This window comes from Osmia lignaria, chromosome 15 (genome assembly GCF_051020975.1).
Source record: "Osmia lignaria lignaria isolate PbOS001 chromosome 15, iyOsmLign1, whole genome shotgun sequence".
Lineage (NCBI taxonomy): Eukaryota > Metazoa > Arthropoda > Insecta > Hymenoptera > Megachilidae > Osmia > Osmia lignaria.
The window spans coordinates 3,690,015-3,713,505 of NC_135046.1; the positions used below are offsets into that span (position 1 = coordinate 3,690,015).

At 42.3% G+C, this 23,491-nt stretch overlaps 1 protein-coding gene across 2 annotated transcripts in view; it reads right to left on the reverse strand.

Moving 5' to 3' along the window:
• The window catches only part of Ets98B (DNA-binding protein Ets98B), a 36,676-nt gene extending 15,347 nt beyond the window's left edge, over positions 1–21,329 (reverse strand). The window contains exon 1 of one of the 2 annotated variants that reach the window (XM_034340752.2): positions 20,503–21,329. In XM_034340752.2, the coding sequence (XP_034196643.1) occupies positions 20,503–20,538 (36 nt within the window). In that variant the 5' untranslated portion in view covers positions 20,539–21,329. The remainder of the gene's footprint in view (positions 1–20,502) is intronic. The other variant, XM_034340754.2, reaches the window with a different exon arrangement.
• Positions 21,330–23,491: the final 2,162 nt, after the last annotated feature.

Consider the following 23,491-nt stretch of genomic DNA (forward strand, 5'->3'; position numbering starts at 1 on the left):
TTACACCTTGGTGGTGTTGCTATATGGTAAGCTGGCATGGTAAACTAGCTGAAGATTCCGAATGGCAATAACGTTGACTAAACACGGCCGCGGGAACGGGCCTCTTTATTCCCGCGCCTTTCCTCGCTCGATAAGGAATGCGCGTTTCCACGTAAAGTGGCAAATAATGATGCATCGAGCTTTATATTAATCTTAACACACCGAAGTACCGTTTACGAGCGCGTGTAAAAAACAAAAAACACTGAACAGAAAAAAAACACAGTTGTCTGAGTTTCTTGACTCACGATCCTTTTCTTTTTTTTTCGTTTCACAAATTTGATCCCGTTAGAAAGGGACGCTGGCCTCTGTCACGGAATGACAGCACGGTCGGCGCCATAGCGAAAAATAGAAGAAAGAAAGACGAAGTAGCGTGGAAGGTGGAAGGAAGGCGAGGCAAGACAAATAAATAGGGAGTCGCGATAGCGTAAATAGTAACATAATACCGCATAATGGGGGCATAACGCGGCTCGGTAATGCCGTCTGTGCATCACCGTGAAAGAAGTTACGGCAGGTCTGCCTTTGTCCGTCGCGAGCGGCCCTTAAGGCCGCGTTATTAAACGTTTTATAGGGATCTCTCCGAGGCCGTTGTCCTAGAACACCGGTCTGCTCTCCTCGTGTAACCCCGTGGACGTTATAAATTCGACCTGTTCCCGGTACGAACACCTGGACTCTAGTACCGATTGCAAACGATCCTCGAGCATTTTTGCCGAAGTAAACACCGTAACGAGGCCACCTTTATGCGCGCCCAATGATTGCGTCATTTGTTGAATTTAGGCACGATAATTTTAAAACTGACGTGGGATTTTCTGAACACGCGCTTAATATATGGATAGATTTAAAGTGGACTCGAAACTGAGATACTTTGCTGAATTATGTCATGGTGAGGTCATAAAGTTTGAACAGCGTTAAGGATGATTTTAGAGACTGAATTTTGGAGACTTCGACGCATGGGTAGGAAAGCGCCGTCCATGGTCCGAACGATTAGTTCTATCATGGAAGGGTATAACACGCGAGTCGATTCTAAACGTTTTCTATCGGGTTCCAGGCTTGCTACCTCGACCGCATAATCGAGTCTCGTTAATAATTGCCTCATTATTGCGCACCGTTGCGCCGCATCGTTTGTAGCCGAGATATTGGCAGTGTTCGCTATTAATAACACTTTGCCGCCCACGCATCGCCATTGTTGCGAGTGGGTCCCGCGCGTTACACGTGTGCGCGTTGCTAGCGCGGTGCATACATTACGATGCATCCTCGAGGATGCACTCAGCGGCCCAACAAAGGCGCGAAAAGCCCGCGTTCCGCATAATCCAACGATTCAATTCCATGGATACGAGGCTCGATCGTATTCATTGCCCCTTGCATTTTTCATTCTTCTTTTCTCAATCGAAAAACAAGGAGCCAGAGTTTTTGGCATTGCAGAGATATTTCGAATACCTCAGCCCGACGACTAATTTCTTCCATTTTTAATTAATAGGAGAAATCAAGGTAGGTATTAAACCTGAGCGTGGTAATCGTGTTGCAGCAAAGGCGAATATAAATAAACGATACGACCATTAATTTTCTTAAATGGAGCAGGAGACTTTGTATTGCGTGGTTAGCCGATCGTAATGGATTGTAAATCGCGGCAAGTTCGCGATACGTATCGGTCTATGCGATCTTTAGGCAAGAATAAAGATTTGTATCGGGAAAAACCGTCTCTTGAAGTCATGAGTCGTATATCGATTGTTAAACACTCGTGAGCCATCAACGATACGATCTCCTCTAAGTTTTTATGCCTCTGTGACACGGTACACGGTTTTTTCCACGATCAAATAGAAATATAATTCTTGAAAAATGATCGATCCGTTTGTTCAAATTCTTTCTACGTCAATGGAGATCCTGAGTCCTGGCTGGAAATGGATTTCGAAGAAGAAAAAAGAAAGAAAGACGGGAAAAAACGAGATTACTTTTATATAAATATGCTGATTTGGCGCCTAGGCTATGGGATTCCGGATATAGAAGCACCAATCATTGTTTACGATAAGATAAAACTTTGCTCCGATTTTAAATTAGCTACCCGGAAGAATGTCGATCACCCACGTACGCAGAGGGACAAAAAACGCGACAGATTCAGACGTGTAATGATCGATACGATCGATACGATCGGTACGTATTGGATCGTTTCGTAAGGAGAAAAAAAAAACCAGGAATGATCCACGAGTGTTTTGGTATTCGAAAAATAACTCTCATTTCTAGTCGGCATTCCTTCTCGAACAACATTTTAGCATATTTAATTAAGTTCTTGTAGTAAATATACTATTCGTTCTCTTTTTTTTAGTTCGTCTTTTAATTTCATAAAGCAATAAGGAAAAATTTTAAGTCATCCAGACAGAAGTATAACACTAAACTAAATCTTTTTCGACCAAAAAAATATTTTCATATTATACTCTGATACTATCTAGGTATGCTCGTAAAACATGATGACTAAATTCACCTTCGACACACAAGCCAGATACGATCGAAATCACGGAAACATTATGTATTCCACAGATTTACAACCGTCTTATTTTTCATTTAATACCCGTATCGCCGTCGCACGTGAATATAAACTAGCGCGACACATTGGCGTAACTAGATAGGAGGTAGGGTGGCCCCTTCTTCATTTAGAAACATTAAGATTCAAAAATTTCACAATTTCAGAATTCTAGAATTTTTAAAATGATGTTTCAGATTTAAAAAATTTCGCAATTTTAAAATTTCAGCATTCCTCTAAAATTAAAAAATTCCAGAATTTCAGAATTATAGAATGATAAAGTTTCTATAAGATCTCGCCCACCATAGAAAAAAAACCAGTTACGCTAATAGTACAGTAGTTGGTTCTTGACGTCATCAACCTTATTTCTGTCTAATCACCTACTAATTATCGAAACTTTTAAAGTGTACTTGACGATATAAGGTGCGCGGTGAGATCGCAATCACCAGGTGAGACAGTCACTATTTCTGACTCACCCTATACATCACGCGTGCACTTTTTTTTTTTTTTCTTTCGAGTTACGTCGACGGCTTCCGTCCCTTCCTTTTTGCACCCTTTGCGTCATTCCTCTCCCACTGTCTATTCGAGTGGAACGAGAGAGACGGAGTTAGGAAGTCATATGGGACCGCGATTTGGAAAAGCCGGAGTAGCCGACCTTGAAAGTGTCAGACCGTTCTCCACGTGCGAGAAGGATACTCTCGAGTCTCCTTTCTCTCTTCCACTCTTCGCATCTGTCTCATTTTTTCCTCCCTTCTACCACATCTTTCCACTCGCTCAGCATCACACGATTTCTTCTCTCGGTCATTGTCTTTGTTATTATACTATGTCTGCGTGTATTTTTGACACACGATGTTTGTGTTCCGCCTGGCCGAAGGAAACTCGTTCTCTAGCGTATTTTGAACGTTTACGGTGATCGATGCCATGAGTTACGATTCTCGTCGAGTTCGGGCTTGCGCAATATTTCGATTGAAATGTTTACAGGGTGAAAGTAGAACGGAGGGGATACGGAGAGCTCTGATTTGCTGGCAGGCATTTCTTTATATTCCATGCACGAATCAGATTCTGTTATCTCGACGCTTTGTTCGTACGACACATTAAATCGTTTTATTTCGCTATCGTTATTTTGTATAAAAGTAAGATTCGTACAATTGAAATTTTCGATAGACGGTCAATTTTCACAGGATCTATTGCTCTCATTATCGACCGATATCTAATCGCGAACGACACGGTTGTTGAAAACAATCGTGGAGGCAGTTAACCGGCGACCAGAGCCCGTATAAAAGATTAGACACAGAGTTTCTTTTCCTTTATTCAAGGAGGCATCGTGCGCCGCCTTTCTCTTTGCGCAACCGTTCCATTTCCAGACAACAAAAGCCAAGTCGAAGCTTCACGTATCGCCGAGAGAGAGAAAAAAAAGGTTTAATAGGATTTGCTAAGCAGGTAAATGTCGAACCGCATACTTGAATAATTTATTTCGCCCCGGTGAACCGTGTCTGCAGCTCGATTGAAAAACTTCACGTTCGACCTAGCCGGTTACCGCCGATCCAACTAATTAACAGCTTTTCCGCGATCGTGAAAAATTGCATCGAGCCTGATAACGAGTTGATTTGAATAAACACCGGGTGTAAATCAACGAGCGCGAGCCTCAGAAAAAAATAAATGATCGCGTCGATAAATAATCGTTGAACAATACGCAGGCATCGCGTAAATCGTCCGGCGAATTAAATTAAATTAAATTCGGCTCTGATCAACTCTTATTTACACTTCGATCGGTGCAAGTTAAAATGCACCATTTGCGATCATTTCAAAGCGGCTTTGTCCGTTGAAATATTTATTTAACATTCGACTTTCTCTTTAAACCTTTCGACTCGGCTAAAATGTTCAAAGCTTCCTACTTTCTAAATTAATCGCCGTTGAAATGCAAACTTAACTTCCACGCTTCCGACGGAAATTAGCAAGTTGGTAAAAGTTTCCAGCGTTCTGTAGGTACATTATTATTTAAAACGTGTAATTTGTTTTGATTTCCTCGGTAGGACGTCCTTCGCGCATTGCCGTCGTCGCAGAGTTTCGAGATTTACGGATAAGACTTACAAAAGGTGGATTATATATTCAAGAACACCGCGAGTACAATACACGAAAGCGAGGATAAAGCAATATATATTCCTTCGAATTTCGATTGAATCGTGTTCAATTTCACCTACACCACCCACATTCTTTTTGCAGTAAATACAGAATTATCTCGTGCGATTTGAGTGCAAAATTGGCAAATGAAAGTGTGTTACTTCGCTGGTAGTACAACTCGCCGCAGGTACATATTTCACCTTATAATGTTATTTTACGCGATGCGTTGATCGCGCTAGTTTTCAGAGCGGCACGATAAATCGCGGCATCGAGCAATTGCGCGTGTACGCCGCAAGAAAGTATACGTTGCTTGATCCCTCGATAGTTTTCGCCAGATTTAAACCGCACAAAGTATTATTAAATGCTTCCATTACTGTAAGTTAGCAGGGTCAAGGGTGGATCTAGCTTCCATCAAAATAGTGAATTGACCCTTCACTTTTCTAAAATCTTAATGTTCTAAAATTAAAAAATTCTAATATTAAATTCTATAATTCCACAATTCTAAAATTTCTAAGGATCCTAATCAATCCCCAAAAAATCCTAATAACCCCAATGATCAGAACAAGCGTCGGACGAGACGCGTTCAAGCGCTAATTCCCTCCGATGGGTGCTCCACTTCATTCAAAGTCTAAAAAAATCTCTTTTAATCCCTTGCTTTTACTTCTAAAATATTTAATCAAATTAAATTCGCAACTTGAGAGACAAGAATTTTCTTTTGTTTCTCTGGAACGACGAGTTAACTGGTTTCTCAGTTAACAGGTTAAACGAGACCAGAACAGCAGAACTAATTAACAGCGATGGAGTTTCGCGGTTGACGAGACGCGAATGATTCGGGATCGCAGGCTAACGAGTCGTTTCCTCGCCACGCATCGAAATCACCGGCGACTCGTCGCACGAATCTGACAAATGAATTATAGCTAACATCCCAGGCATCCGAGTGGTCGGCATTGGCGGAGCCCGTAAATGGATTTAATTAAGGATCGTACCCTGTACACACTTTGTTGGCCGTATCAAATTCATTACCAGTTACTTTAAACTGTATTCATTTAGGCTTATTGTACTTGGAGGAGCATGATTTTCAACGTTCGAACGAGTTTTTCTAAAGGCATTTGTCAAGTCATGTTCAGCTGTTTCACGGGTTACCTGCTCGGAAATATTGCTAATTAAGGAACGGTATCGCGCCTTATGAAAGCAGCACGGGGATTTTTCTTTGCGATCGTGCAACCAGCCTCGAAATGTAGGCAACTGGATTTGGGTGGGTGAACTCGCGTATAGACTCGTGTAAGTGGCAAGTAAGTAGCGTGCGGATACTTAATAAGCCGCATGAATTACGTTATTTTATGCTGGGCTGCGCGTTAAAAATGTCCGAGAATCAGCCACCGCTACGAATACGTACACTTGCGATCAAATTAGGCTTGCCTAGGAAAAAGAACGATAAAAGATTAGTAAGAATTTTCAGTATTTTAATTTCGACGATATTAATATTGAAAGTAATTTAGAAAAGAAAATAATATAATGTTTATTTATCACATATGAGAAGCCTTATTTGACGGTGTTTTGGTACGCGAGAATAATAAAGAAAGTTTGTACGAACACAGCTCTTTTTAATTTTGTATTCATTGTTGGGGGAAACAAAGCTGGCGTGACTGATTCTATTCAACAGTTCGTTATTAGCCTTTTATTGTGTAACGTTGTACCATTTAATGAATTACACAGGGTGTTCTTAAATTAAGCCTTCGAGTAATTATCAAAGTAATTCGAGCCTCGAATATCGAATAACCGTGGCTAATTGTCTTCTTCCCGGTTTAATCGAGCAAAAAAGGCTCGATATCGGACTAGTTTTAATTACCAGATGAGTTATTAACCGCGTGGTTATTACACGTTTCCCTCGTCTAATTACCATAACCGCATACCTCGGTATCGCATCCAGAGGACACATAAAGACTTCATGTATTACCATTTACACAACGAATACCGATCAGACCGTTATGACATAATTTATTCGTTTAACAAGCGTTCCCGTAAGCCGGTAATGCGCGACGAAGAAGAAACGTTAGAGGAACATTGGTGCGTTTTAATTGAAGACACCACGAGCAACGGTACAGTAAACGAAACGAAACGCGCTTCAATGTGTACGAACGGCTCGATCTCAAAACGCAGCCAGTGGACACGAGTTTTTTTGCATGCTAACCGAGACTCAAACTGTCGTCGTGCATACAGAAACATTGGTCATCGAACGAACATACGTAATTAGCTTTTACATTCGGTCCTTCTGCTCTGAAACTCTACCGAACTGATTTCCGATTTGTGCAATATCGTTGACGTAACTTGGACTCTCTTGTGGGATGGGCCAGGTCCTTTAGAAATTCGGAAATTTTGAAATTTTGGAAACTGAGAATATTTGTATTTTGAACTTTTTAGGATCTGAAATTTTCGAATTTGGACATTTTTAGAATTTTGGGATTGTGAAGGTGAAGGTCGACATTTTTGGGTAGGGGTCAGTCCAGATTTTTAGGGAGTCCAGTCCCACCCTAGCTCCTACTTATTGTTAGTTACGTCAATGGCAATAATCACAAATCAACTAGTAATTTGAAAACTTTGTCTGTAACTTGTAACAAGAGAAAATCTATTTCTGTTCTAGTTAAAAATGAATGTGTAAAACTCGTTATAGGTACATATATGGAATACAAGTTCGATCCACTGGACTGGTAATGCTTCTGATTTGCTTTTCACCTATATTTAATAATCGCCATTTAATCGAAATTCTTAAAATACTTGCTACAGTAATAAATTCAGAGTGATTATAAATAAGTACGGTTATTATGACGCTAACTGTTTGTTTATTTTCACTCGGTGTAAAAATAAAGCTTTAATTTGTGGCGAGAAGGTACGTACCGTGTGTACCATTTAATATCATGATAATAAAGAAGGTTGAAGGATACATTTACGCAAACTGGAAATGGTTTTACATGTTTTTATCTGTGTAATACTCTTCTACGGTTACTCTGGGCAAATTTCAGACATAATACTTTACTATACTACTTTATTCGACGATAACGACGTTATGATCTTTCACGATAAATAAAACGCGAATTTTTCCACCAATTTAAACTTCCATGCTTTCTTTAATAATTTTAAGTTAATACAGCGTTTGTCGTGGTATTTTGCAAGGTGTTACATAATTTATTAACAAGCGACAGTAATAATAAGCGCGAAAGAATACGAGAAACTTGAAAGCAACTTTTAATATACGATAAATTATGCAAATTCCTTTCGATACCTACCCATACCTTTTGCACGGCACACGGCTCGTAAAACATAATATATCACAATTGAAATTATAATCAAGCTAATGAAACAACACGGCCCTTTAAAGCCATAAATCGGCTTGATAAAACGGCGAAATCTCAAGTTCGTCGATCAACGTTCCCTCAAAAGCGTGTCTGTTGTTTCGATAAGGATCGCCGTTCACGAGCGAACGTCGAAAGATCGAGCGATATTCGTCGATCCTCGAGGTTGTACAGTTTCAATAGAATAGACAACAAAGCGAAGGTTTTCGGTCGGTTCGTAAAGTTTTCCCTCTGGATAAAACGAAAAAATAAAAGAATGAAGGAGAAGAAGAAGAAGAATAAGAAGAAGAAGAAGAAGAAGAAGCCTATATTGGGGTTCGAGCCGGTGCACGTGGCACGTACGTACACTTTACCGAGTCGCGTTTTATATCTACCGGTAACGTTCGCGGCATATTTTATACTCGCTGACTTATGTTTAATTCAGCGGAACACCGTGGCTCCGTAGTTCGCATACGGACGGAGGAAGAGAGAAGATCGGCGAATGCGGGAAGATTGAGCGTAGATTGGCCGGGTCGAGGGAGCAAACGTCGTGAAAAAAGAACGGCCGGGAACGGGTTAAAAATTGAAAACGCGGCAATAATTTATTTCCCTAACATCCGACTGAGCCTTCCAACCTCGACCCGATCCACGCCTCGAGCATTTCGATTCGCGATCGGCTTTCTCTACCCTCTTTTCCCTGCTGCGCTATCCGCCGGAAAAACTATTCTCTTTTCCTAATCGTGCTATATTTTCAGATCGCGTTGCTTCTAGTGCTATAGAGGTTACGACGTTTTCGTAGCGCGAGCTCTCTCCTTATTTGCGATCGCCCAACGGGTCGATAAACCGAGAGGAGAAAAGTGATCCAGGGAAAAAAGGGGGTGACGCGATACGCTCTCGAAAAAGCTTTGCCTCTCAGAAAATCGTCGAGCCATACGCGTGGGTGTCCACTTTTCTCCTCTTCGTCCCACGTTTCGCAGACTGTCGTCACACCCGCGCTTCGCGAAACACCGGTGGGCGGACTATACTATTTACTGTATCACTCGGTGCGGTGCGTGCCGCTTTAAGCATAACGCATGGCTTGCACGCTAGCGCAAGATATAGTGGTGTTACGTCGAAAAGCAGGGATGATGAATCGTCCACTCGGTTACTTGTCGCTCTAATCAAAATTTATCTTTTCGTCGGCCATTTGGTGGCACGCCGGATCGTTTAGAAACGACCGATAAACTCGGCGCGAGCGTAAAATTTCATGGGAAAAATAAATTTTCCTTGAATAAAATCGCGGACGGAGTTGGATGTCATCATCCCTCGGATTCGCGAAACCGTCCGCTTTAAAAGGGATGTCCATCGTCGGATTTTCAATCGTAAAATCGCGAGGAATAGTGTCGCAAGAACGATCTCGTTCGAAACAGCACGATACTTAGAGGAGAACAAGAGCCGCGGTTCTACGATTGCATCGACATTGCGGAGGCGAATGTCTCCGCGAGTCGACTATCGTTACAACGACAACGATACAATCGAGGGCACCGATCGATGTTTCCTGCGAGGCTGCTAAAGACATAACGTTCTCATGTTTACGATACCCGGCCGCCACGATAATTCGCTCGGTAAGGCCGTACACGCGTATACCACGTACGTATTATTCGCAGTTTGCCAGGGAATTCTTGTGCGAGCCGTAAGCGTGACAGCCACAGCCTTATTCTGCGAGCCGATACGTTTTTTACAGACGTCAAAGCTTTTCGAGCAAAGGGTGCACCGATATGCCAAAGCGTTGGTGTTGCTCTCCGACTCCCATTTTCCTCAAATCCTTCCTCAAATATCATGCAAATATCGCAACCTTGTTGACCGAATGATTTTAAAGGACCTACTTTACTTTTCAAAGTGATATTAATCGCTCTCGTTTTTCATGATTCGTACGAGTAGGTTAGCCGCAAAGTGGTAGAGAAAGGCGGGCGAGATAAATGATACCGTAAAGGCGATAAGGGTGTGAAGAAACAATAAAGGTCATGGGAGGTGTTCCTGAAATACGATAGGCTAATGATACACCTCTGAACAAGGTATTCGCGGTTTTCATTCTCCGCCTAAGTAACGCTCGAATCGCACCTTTCATCGTCAAAGGTCAATAAGAAAATTGAACGATACGAAAATAGAAGGTTAGATATCTCAGCTCGTACGGAAATAATTAATTGTCATATCTGGTGCATACGCGATGCAATAAGACGAGCGCAGGAATCAGGGTGAAACTCATGGATGCAACTGAACCGATAAGTGACACGTTTTACTTTTTCGTCGTAAACATTCGCAGTCATTCGAGCTGTATTTAGCGCTACCACTCTCTTTGGTATCTTAAGATATTTCATTTTTTTACGTCAACAATCTCACAGAACGTTGATGAAAAAATGGTAACAGAAAGTTAATTAGAAATCAAAGTTATCGATGAAAAGAAGCAAATGCATAAGGAAAGAAGTTTCTAAAAATTGTCTACACGACGAAATAAATATCTCCAAGAGAAAGTCTCAAGTTTTTCTCTGTTCGAATGAATATGGAACAGAGACGTTAATTTTGTACGAACGTACGAGTACCCGAGACTCGGCTCGGGATCCGAATTTTCGGATACCCGCCCACCACTGTAATTTCGTCATCCATCTGAAGGAGCAATTAATCGAGCGTGGACGCGATGAAAACGAGGCGAGCGCGAAAGAAAGGCGAGAATCCGTGGCCAGGAAAGAGAAAGGGTTTCAGGAGGCGTTCCTGGAACGTGGTATGGATGGCATCCTCGCAGGATAATACTGTATAGCCGCATACGTGGACGAGTACACGACGCGACGATTGTGCTCGCTTCCCCCGGCATTATAATGGATTCAAACTAAGGGTTTGTATTGAGATATCAGTATGTGGCCGGGCACCGGTAATGGCCTCCCGTTCTAAGAACCCGCCTCCTGTGTATCCAGAGCAGATAGGATATGCGCTACTCTCTCTTTCTGCATGTGCAATGCGGGGTATAAGTATCTATATGTAACCGTGTAGCCGCAATCAGATTTCACCCCCTCTTCTTCGATCCATTTCTGATGAAACTTTTACCTCGGACAAAAACATCACTGAATTGTTTGCAGATTATTTGAAAATTCTCTGAGGAAAAATCGAAGAATTTCTTCTCTCGGTACGAATCGAATGGATTGGAGGATTCTTATTGAGATATCAGTGGGTGACGCGGGTAATGGCGATCGTCGATTCCGAGAACCCGTTTGCGCATCCGGAGCAGACGGTGCACGATCGTTCTGCGCCCTTCTCGCTTCTGATAGCTCGGCCGGTTGTGCGAGCCGCTTGCATCGCTCTCTATTGCGGCGTCATAACTTACAAACTTGTATTCATGAACGTAAAGGTGAGAGGGAGAGCGTGGCGTCGTAAATTCAAACCGCGACGCCGTGTACGCGAACGTGTAGAATTAAAACGCGAGATACTATAACTCTCCGCAACGGATTTTTCTTCAACGTTCTTCGGCGTGTCTGACGTTTTACGCGCGAGACCGCCGTTTTAACTCAACTTTGATAAATATGAGACGAAGCTGCGCGCCGCTGCCACAGGTGTGAACTCGTTCAGGATGCATTAAATCTTTCGGGAGCGGAAGGTGTCGAGGGGGGAAGGATTCATAAATCGGTACACGCGTTGGAGGAACGAGATGAATTCTCCTTTCGTAGAATCGATGACGTTAGTGTTACGTGAGAAAGAATCTATCTAACGATGACTATTTCATCTCTACCATAAAACTCTTTTGAACATCGCGTTCCTCGTTCTCCGGGCGACCAAGTACAAAGTTCAAAGCACACGAATTTTGTAACGTCATTAAAAAGAGAGATCGCGGCGAGAGGTGTAGCATCGAAGAAAAAAAGATCGAGAAGAAGTGGAAAACAGTCACGAGCGGACGAGCCTCGGGTATCGTAAATCACTATCGACCTATTCTATTCAAATGAAACTCGTGTTCTCCCTCTGTGCAACGTCTTTTGCCTCCCCCGCTACTTATTTCTTTCTCTGTTCGTACAATGTATCGAGGATTTTGTTTTACTTGGAATTCCTACGTTAACGAAAGTATTAGGGACTTATCTGGTATTCCAAGCTGACCGATTAAATTTCCGATTAAATTGAAGCCATTTGTATTCATTAAGAGGGAGAGCAGAGAACTATGCCGCTGCACTGTTAATGAAATCGCATGACCCTTCACCGTCTCTACAAACTCTCAATTAGTTCTCGAACTTATCAGATAATGGGATAGATAAAAATTACCCGGGTAGTCGAATATTTCATAAGATGGATGAGACAATTGAGAAGCCAAAATAAAAGAAGAGTTTCGTGTTTCAATAACTGGGAAGACCAACTATTTCATAGGGTATTCGATCCATTTGAAATATTTAATAATTACTCTAATCATTAGAACTTTCTATCTAATCGAAAACCAAACGCGATTTCGATCTCGTCGAAGTCAGGGAACGCGTGCAAATTATTGACCGATGTACCGTCAGCTGAAAATAAAAAAAAGAACGAAGAAAGGAGGAACAAAAAGCTTTGAAAACTCGTTCATTAAACGTGCGTAAAGGCTGGTCCGTATGTAGGCGACTCGCGGACAAGAGTATCAAGCGGCCTAACGGTAAAGCCACGTACCGAAGAAACTCGGTTGCTGCACGACTACCTACATAAACCAGACGCACGCGTCACTATGTACATATACGTGTTCACGTATGCGTACACGCGTAGAAAATTCAAGCAAATGAAAAAAAAAAATGAACTAATCACGGCAAAATCTTCGCAAACGACCAAGAACCGCTCGAAATATTTCATCCATGCTGTAAAATCATTCGTCCACATAACTGTATTCGTATGTGCATCATCGATATTTCTGACAATCAGACTGGAATTTATGATCGATGCATCGAGAAATGCATTTATTTTTAATGCACTTTTGAGACTAATATCATTCAGAATTCGTAGAATTCATACACGATACTGTTACATTTTTAATAGTCGTCTGTTTTTCTTAAGACAGAAAAACTGTTATTCTAGGCAATATATCCATGTCACCTGTTATTAACGCGAGCGTGATAATGCTGTTCGATGATCAATGTAGACTTCCGTAACAACAGAAGAATCTTCTGATTGATAATGGGATAATAACCACGAGTGTCGTAACGAGTATCTGCACGAATCTTCTTCGTTTTCATTTCAATTCTACTCAATTTCTCGAGCAATTTTCCAGACAATGATAATGTCTATATTTTGAACGCTCGGTGTTTGCAATTTCTAAGTCGAAAACAAGTATAAAAGTAGAACGAGGGGAAAGCCAATTACTTAAAGCAAGCATTTCTTTCGCACATGCTCGATCATTTACTGTGCACTCGCGATCAAATCAGGCTTAGGGAAAATGGCGATATGGGGGAAGCAGGAACTCTCGAAATTTTAATTTTGATGGCAGTAATATCAAAAGTAGCTTAGAAAAGAAAATAATATAATTATTAGTCATTAAATATTATAAAATTTAATTAAATATCAATTCAAATTTTAATAAACAATTCGACGAATAACTCAATAAACTTCATAATGGAAACGTTACTAAGAGACCTTTGCGATTGCAAAATTATGACTATCCAAAGTGAAAAGCAGCCATAATTACGAAGGATTAGGCAATTTTTCACAAACGATTCTAAACGTTTCCATCAACTCGAGAGGAGAGTACAAACAATTGTATAAAGCCAGAACGATGAGAGAGTAGTTACGGACGTTTCACACGTTTGCGGGGAAAAAGAAAGGCTGATTATAATTATTAAAGGTTTCCACGACGTACATAGGTACGCGATTCCTGGGGAATGAACAAAATGCTGCTAAACGATTGTAATAAAACGAACATTCTTACAGATTCTGAAAGATATTTAATTACGCAAAGCAAGCTATAAATAATTCTGGAAATTGATGTCTCTTTCGCGAAAAATGAACGTTTAACGAGATTCTTCAGTTTTGAACTTTAAGTTATAAATGTTTGTCAATATGTTTTCTTCAAAAGATATTTCATTCGCGATTACACAAAAATCAGATTCAATTAATACGTCCTTAATTAGTAAAATGAAGAATGCCGACGATGGCGAAAAATTCCTCGATGCCACGGAGATCTCGCGGAACGGAAACTTTCTTTCATAGAAACGGTACTCGCGCGAGGAAAACCGTTTTAATGAAAGCAGCGCGTCGTAATAAAGCAGTAAAACCATGGCAGACCGTGGTAACTATGAAAATAACATAACAGTACAAAATTTACATTAACGTTAATGAATAACTGGAATGGTAACTATGGATTTTCAATCAACACCTAACAAATCCCTTTTTCTTAAGAAAAAATAATACGTAAGCCGAAGCTTTTTCAGAACTTAGAAAGTACGACTTTCTTGAAAGAATCGTGAAAACGTTTACTCTTTCCGATCACGTAGGCTAATCTCAAGCTAAACGCTGTTCGTCGATTACGTAGCGGCGTTCAACTAATAATGCCGTCCATTACTATTCCGTTCACGTGTCGGTCGAACCTTCTTGTCCCTGGTCGTTCAGGAACGCAGAAAAAGAGGGAAAAAAAAACGAACGGACAAACCTATGAATGAAGCTGTTGGCGAGGATTTTTAATTGCATCGATCCCTCGCGTTAGACTACATAGCGCCGGTTAATTGGAATGCACCGGTGCAACTCTATGCAACAGCTGGTTATTGTTTCTCACTGGCGCGTGCACTTTTGCTCTTTCCATCTTCCTCATCCGGATGTGCGTGAAACGGTCGCTGCTATCGCGGAATCCGGTCGCACTTGGACACGTCTTACGTTCGAACCGTCACAGAACATTAACCGTAAGTATTACTCACTCATCTACGCTTCTTGGTGAGTGTAGCTGTTTACCTGTATGCTTTCTAAAGATCATCAAAAGTATTTTTATTTGGATACCAAAAAAATTGATTTTCGAGTTTGAAATTGTTCTCTTTCTTAACGCAAGGTAAGAATTTTTTGTTTCTTAATAAAGGTTTAGTGTCGCATCGATTATTAAGTCATTAGCGACGGGATTCCGTGCAAAGGGTATTAAATTTTGGTTTGCAAATTTTCTCTGCAATTATTTAACGTGATAAGGAATAATCGTATCCAAACGATATTTAAGAAGATCCAGTTGAAATGCAGGAATCACTTAACTAGCTATGTTCTCGCGCGGAAAGATCACGTGAAAGGGATAAAGCGCGATGCTGACTTCTAATCAGCTGGGAATGGATTTGTTAACATCGAATTAGCGGCTGAAATCCATTGCATCGCCGTTTACGAGATGCATCCACGCGTACGCGAGCCTTTTACTCGGGTCAATTATCCGCAAGAATTCCGTGTAATCGCGTAAGATGAAAAGGTGTACGTGTAACAAACGAGGTGAAAGTGAGAGAAGGCTGGCCGGTGTAGTCTGGATCGAAACAACGAAACCTTGAATATATCACTAGCCGCTTCGTAAAGATCGTACGAAACGTTAGACGATATCTTATCGCTTTTGATTCGCTCGCAAATAAAAACTTCTTCAATGAGTTACTTACATGAATGAACGCTCATCGTGTCTACTTTGCAATCTAACGTGTCATTCTTCCCTGATAAGATAAAATCTTGATAACACCTTTCATAGTTTCTTGAGTAAAAATTTGCTATTTCTTTGATAAGAAAAAACATAATACACCTCACTTTCATTTCGAAATTAATCTCCAAGGGATAAATAATGAAGAGTCCCCGAGCGCGGACCTTTAAGTAGTAAAGATCAACGAAAAATCCCAGCTGGTCCGCCAGCAGGGTATTCGCCCACGATTCACCTAAATTCTATGACAAAACGAAACTCGAGGAAAACGAAAGTAAACGATGACGCGTTCACGAGGGTTGGCGGATATCAGTGACGACGGGGGGGTGAGGAAACGAGTGAAGCAAATCGTTTTGCAAGACGTGAATCCCTGGAGGTAAGAGAGCGTTGTTCGCGTTACAAAGTATTTTAAAGGCGGCGAGGAATGAACGCGGTTGAGCGACAAGACAAAGAATATCAGCTGGTAATGGCCGCTGTAAATTTCACGTTACCGAGGCCGAAACGATACACTGAACAGAACGGACAGACGGATGGACGGTTCGCGTAGGACACAGGCGAGCAAAAGGGACTCGCTTAGAGCAGCGGGGAAGAGATTGTGAGAAACGTGAGCCGACGGGATCTCGTAACCTTTTCTTCTTCTACGCTGAGATGAGCGAAAGAGCGACGAGGATGCCTCGATCACCCGTTAAATACGAATAATTCTTCAAGGTGCCGCAGGATCTACGTTAATTCCACGGCGAAGGACACCCTGCAGCTCTCCTGAAGAACGGCTCTAATCTCTTCGCCATTGTAATTAACACTTGCTAGACAGCTGTTTACGAGTGATCGAGGATTTTTAATGTGTAACAAACGTATAATTTCGTTTCTAAATCGGCGCGTAACTTTCTCAACAAAGAAGTGATCGACCTTTGCGGCTGCCTTTCGAAAATCGGCGCTCTCTCGCCTTGCGGAAACCTCGACCTCGCTCGACTTACCCGCCGTTTCTATCTTTATCTCTTATCGCACGATCGTTACGATTTGCGTCAATACCGACCACCCACGTGAACGCACCGAACGCTGATTAATGCCCCCGATTTCGGCCCGTCGATCGATCCTAGATCGCAGATCGGTCGCCGCGACGCACGCGAGAACCAGCGTCACTTTTGCTCCGCGCGTACCGCTCGATTGTAACGGTTGTGCAAGGTCTCGTTCGACGACTTTTCAGCAGTTCGCGAAACGGTCTTTCTATCGGTATTTAGAGATGCCATTGATATTCGTCAGACGCGTGGAACTTGGGCGAGCTCTGGCAGCCCCTCGATTTATGCGAACCACGTGTTCGATGATTCACGAATTTCGCAACCTGAACGAAGGGTGTTCGAAAGATCCACGGAACTCGGAAAGAGGGTTCGAAGCTTGAAATCTTTATACAGTTTTTATGTGTCGAAAACACCCGCGCAAGGAAGAAAATCGAAAAGCGCCGGTTTATGTAAATAGGCATTGTTCGCGGGACGTTGTAATGATCGCTGTATTGTGCCGTATGCATGTAAATCCGTGCAGTTCGACTGAAAAGTTCGCCGGAGAACAAAGGGGGTAGACACCTGAGTAACACGGCGAACGGTTTGTCGGCGCACTTGAACGTTTTTCTTTTTCTTCTCGGGAATAATACAGCGAATTCTTTGCTTCGCTGGCCCCGTAGCCGAGCCAGAGGACGAAGGGTGAAGAGGGCGGAGTAAAAGGGCGAAAGGGGACGACAACGCGACGCGGTTCCAGGAAAGTCGAGAAGGTCATCGCGACTCTCTGCTGGCTACCAGAAACGATTGAAACAATGAATCGTGAGAGGAAGGATTCGATCGTGCTTACATGCTTTAAGCAATTAAATTCAGGGATATGGGTGGTGCCCGCAAGGCCGCCCGGACGATAGTACGTATAGCTGGTAAAATGTACTTTATTAAAAGACGAATAATTCGAATAAAAGCGAAAGTTTTGGTAATTCGAATCGGATTAAAATCGTTCCTCGAACCGTTCAAGGCTACCCTTTATATCGTTTATCGAGACAACCCGAGAAAATCCTATCGATAACACCGCAATTTTCCCTGTCGCCGCGATCGACAACGGTACACACCGTTACCATCGGGATCGTAATTACAATCTCGAGTCCAGTTACGTAACGAGCGCTTCTAACGTCTCGATGTCGCGAGACCAGTCGAGCTTTCGTATCGAATCGAACCTTTTCCGATCGAAATACGACGACGTAAAGTTCCGGAAAAAATGGTTGAAACGTTGGTAAAGGTTAACGACGACTCGGGTGACGAGGAAAACGAGACCGTTGAAAATGGTCAGAGAAAGAGAGGAGCGAGGAGGAAAAGAGAGAAGAGGAGAAATCAAGCCCGCAAAAGTCGTGTCGTGGAAACGAGTCTGCCGCAATTACTACGAGGCTGCTATCCTCGGACCAGGAACGAACGACCAACCACGCCCTCGCTAATGCGAGACCGGGACAGGATTTCGAATTGCCTCGGCAAGGACATCAACTATATACGACGACCGACACAAAGACCGGCTAGTGAGATTTTTTAATTACACCCTGTTTACGCGGTCAGCCGCGAGAGTATGCTTGCTTGTCTGCCTGGCATCGCTCGCCATGCTCCACTCCGACCGCGAGATTTATGATGGACGAAAGTTGCTGTTGTCCACGCGTGCTTCTCTATCGAAAATCTTTCGTATGCTTTTTATCGAGTGTCACTATGGTAATATTAAAAATTTGAAATTGAGGTATTCCTTTAACCTGAGTACCTTGGTATCCGGGTACTCGAAAAAGTCACAGCTCTTTGAACCAAAAGGAATCTTCCTCTTTTTTTGTAGAATTCCAAAATCGAAGAGGACATCGAATGGTTAACGCATGAGTTCATAAATTGAAGAATTGTTTAAATATTTGAAAAATTGAAATGAATGACGTTTTGGAATTCAAAAACTCGTCGAACACGAGGCTGCTTAATGGAGACAAGAGCCACTTAATTATTCATGGGATTTCCACCGTAAGTTTGCGACCGATCGATCCAGTGCAAACGTGGAAGAGAATACGGAATGAAGAATCATCTTATGCAAGAAGAGGTAATATTTTAATAAGAATAGATCGCGATTCGAGGAAAGATCTAAAAGGCTCCAAGAAGCTCGATAACACGTGTTGAAATAAAAATTCAAAAAAAAATCAGGAGAAATAAAAATCGAGGATCGAAGGTTGTATCTGACGTTGCAACGAAATTTTAGATACATCTAATACTTGAATATGGTAATGTAAAATTCATGTCGCCGTGCCTTATAGAGCTCTTTCATGAATACATAATTCTATTACAGAACATATGCATTAACTACTCGTCGGAAAGGAAAAATATGCCGCTTACAAATTTGAAATGATTGTTCGATACGAGAGCAAAATACATATATTACATGTAAAACTGTAAAAATTGCAGGAAACAGGTCGTAATGAAGAACTTTGAAAAAGAGCTGTATAAAATAAGTATCTCGTGAAAGCGAAATTCTCCTGTTTATCTGGTATTTTTATAAGAAACGATGAGAAGCAACAAATAATTTTAGCTTCTGCATCGCGCAAAGTTCATTCTCGAACAGACTCGATAAGAAAGAAATCAATCAATCGCCTGTTTGGGTCTTTCTTAAGGAATAATCAATCGAAATGTCGCGAACGAAGGAAAACTTGTTTATTACAAATTTTTTATTTCGATGGAATTTTGAGCTAACAAAACTGTTGTCGCTTCCGTTTTTACTGCAAAATTTTCCATTACGTGCCAGCCGAGTGAATTTCTCGTAGCTGACTACCGACTGTTTAGTGGTAGTAGATTCGAAAGTTAGCCTTCCGCGAGCGACCGTCTCTGTGACTGTTGTTTGTGTCTTTCTACGACAGGGCCGTATCTACTTAAACAAACTGGGACAATGCGTTCGTAACGGCGAAACTGTTCCATCGATCTTCCATGAAGATAAGACTTTTGAATAATTTCAATGATATTCAACCGCGGCGGTGATTAAGTAGTAGAAAAGGCGCGTTTAATTCAGACGATAGCAGACGTTCCTACCGGTTCGAATTAGAAAGAAAGCATTTGAGATTCTTTCAACAAAAACAAGATTCGATCGGTGGAACGGTTTCGCGTGCTCGAAATAATTTTCTTTATGCATTCGATATTGCCGAAAGATAATAGTGTGCCCCTGAAAATGAAATTTTGTTTTTAAATTGCATCATGAAACGTACGTGTAATTAGATTACCGAGCTAAAGTTCACGGAGAAGGTCGAAAATTCGAGTAAAGATCCATAATTGACACTTATCGATTATTCGTTTTAATGAAAATCAAACATTGATTTTCTCTAATTATAGAAACAATTTAACGAACGTAAATACGTTTCTTATGAAACAAAAATATTATGCAATCCTTGTATTTTTCCTAGAATTCCACGCTTTATCCATCGACATAGATATTCAAAGTAGATAAATTTATCATGCTGATTTGTAAATAAGCCTTTCGGGAAGCGTAATTTGAAAGCGATTAACAAACAGAGGACAGATGTTAACGCGGGAAGTGCGCGCGCCATTTGAAATCTGCGTATGAAAAATCATCCGGGTCCCCCGTTATTATTCGCGACTGCTGTCGACGTTTTTGCTCATTATCGTCAACCAGCAGGCTTAGATGGCATTTCACTTGTAAAATACCCGTTACTTTCAAAGTGGCTCGGTTAAATTAATTCTAATTACCGCGAGCCGCGCTCAGCGTACAAAATAAGCTCCCTTCTCTACTTCATCCTTCGCGCGTTTCACGAATCCAAAGACAATAAGGGAGTTAAAATTTTGGCGGGAAAATTGAATGGTGGGATATTTGGCGCCAATTAGGTTCAACTAACTCACCGTTTCCACCATGTCGAAGCCTCCTCCGTACACCATCTCGTCTTTCCCGGTGTTTTTCCGTGGTATCACACTTTTGACAGTATCTTCTGCACGGCGCTGCCTCGAAGGGTGGCAGTCGATCTCTCGAACGGAGAAGAGAGATCGACTAGCTCGCTAAGGCGTCTCCAGTCTTCGCGCAAATGAAACGCGCGACGCGAGATCCCGGTGTGTCGTCTGTCCTCTCCTCACCCTCTTTTGTTTTCCTCGAGTCACTTATCGTTCTCTCCCTTCACCTTGTCCAGCTCTTATTCGCGCGTTATCTAACCTCCCTCAACGTGTTGAGGCTTTCGTGTGCCGCGTGCGACTGACTGACCGAGCGGCAAGCGGTAGGCACGCGGCCGCCACTGCGCTCTTCGAATTCAAGCGGGCCGAGTCGACCCGGTCGCGACCGAACGTTGCCGAACGCCGGTTCGACCTACTATCGCGTGCGCGTCTCTCTCGCGCGCCTTCCTCGCCAAACTATCTTGGATCCCTGCAGCACTGATAACACTTTCCAAACAAAATCGATGATCTCCTATTGATCGTTACATTATACTCCCTCCTTTCATGATGAACCATTCCTTCGAGGCAGCTGTTTAATAGCTTTTTTCAAGCGATAATTTCGAGAAAGTTGCACCCACTCGCGTGTTTTCGAGGGTTCGATTCAGAAATCACTCGAGTTCACTTTGGCAGACTTTTTCGAACGACACTGTGACGGGACGGTTCCCTGGTGATTTTACGTCGACTGCGGTGATTTAACGCGACGTATATCGCGAGTTACCTTTGTATGACTGATCCGTGCGAACGGCGCGAGACGAGTTCGTTCAAGTCATCGGCGCGACCTACTAAGGATCGAGCGCATGCGCGCTGTGCTTTCTGTTTTTACCGACGATGCAACCGGTGCGCGATTTATCGTTATAAAGCAATGGAATTAACTATCGAATATAGCATGAAAATAAATGGGAATAAACGAATAGTGGTCTCGAGAACCGGCGTGGAATCTTATCGCGTATCGAGCGTGTTAACACAGTCGTTTCGATAAGGACAGGGTCCGATCGCGATCCAGCGCACGCCAGAAAAAGGAAACCGAAAGATGTTATCGAGAAAAGAGCGAAAATAACCGATGAAAAGCTATGTTACGGCATTCTTCGGGACGTTGCGTGTAGAATCCGCAACCAGCCTTGATCCGACAGTAAATATCTCGGTACACGCGCAGCGGGCTCCTTGGAAACGCACTCTAACGATCCGCGCGAGAGCACGCAGGTATTTGCGTGGGCGATTAGTCGACGATTAGATCCGCGACACGGTTTATGGAGGAAAAGTGGACACAATGGTCCTTTCTGACTTATGACGGTGCAGGACGGTGGCGCCGCGCCGTTCAGTACGATTGTGAAACGGATTCCAGGCCAAGTTTTCCGGTTCTGACGTCAAACTTTCGAGAGATTATGCTATCTGCGAAAAGATGGAAATTGCGGGCTTCTTTATTCGAACCAGCAAATGATACGTTGTTCGATGTAATTGGAAAATGATCCGAGTGTCAGCAACGAAAGGGATCGCGTGTACTTAATACCGTGCATCTCTTATTCGTTACTTCATTTTTCTAATAAGAAACTATTATTTTCATTTAAAAAAACAAGAAATTCAATTTTCTATGGGATAAGTATTATGACGTTGTTTCTATGATTACACCAGACGAGCGGTAGGAAACAATGAATGCTCGGGATTCCTCGGATACTTCATGGCGATCGAAGCAAAGACGCGTGCCAATGCGCGTTACAAATCTAATTCACCGAAGAAACACTTAAGCACAGACGTTTATATTCTTACAAAAAAATGATTGATACGTTCGCGGAGAAAAAGAACTGAAACGGCGGAAATTATAAATTACCCGTACCCTTTATACGCAATGAAAACCTATCTTAATTTCACCGTAGTCCAAGGTATAAATTAACCTTTAATTGTATCATGCATTTATAATCCACCATTGATTAACGGAAACGATCAATCATGTGGCAACAATCGCCATGAGTTTTTGCACCCACGTGCGTCACGCATGCAAATCTCTAACGCTCCATTTAAAATAAGAAGAAAAAAAAGAAAAGCGTAAAATCGAATCATTGCGCGTGTCTTTTGAGAAAGTCGATGACTGTTTCGTCTATACTTCTCAAAGTTGCGTCAGGGACTTTCGGAATCCTTACGCAACGGATCTGCGACCCTGTTCAGGATCACGAGGGTCCTTTGCTTGGATCTAGATCGTATTCGTCAATTGCAAAAGTTAATCAATGAGTCACGTAACACATTGTAAGATGCGATAACACTGAATTTATAGTATCGCATCTGTACGCGATTTCCATTGTTATTAGCTGGCAATTGAATTGAACGCGACTCCATTTTGGTTCATACGAAACGGGTAAAATGATCAATTTTATTATCCTATTGATCTATTGATTTCAATGCTTCTTATTACCCAATAAAAACACTTTCAGCGGTGTTACATAGAACGGTTCGCAGGCTAACGACCAGACTCACCACTCTAGCACGCAGTTTACGTGGTCTTTCCCCGTTGCGAAACTTCATATCCGGCTGGGAAATTAAATCGTTTTGCGCGTTGAAAAGATCAATTTACGCACGTTCATGTAAATTATTACGAGTGAACGAACTTTTTCTCGGGACGCTTTCACTTTCTTGTCCTCCATCTTCTTTCGCGAACAAACGGAAACGGTATCCTTCTTCGCTCGATTAAAGTAATTTGAGGAATCGTCGTTTCATTGGGTAGCCAGAATTACGTCAGTGGAACGGAAATCGGGGGAAGTTCGTTCGGTGAAAACAGTCTCGGCCGGTGTTTTGCGCGGCCCGAACGCGAAGGGGAGTCGTGTGAGAATCGCAGAAGCGAGTAGAAAATAAAAGCGGTCGACGCGAAGCAGTGACGTCGATGTTCGCCACGTTAACGTCGTTCAGCTGTGAGAAAGCG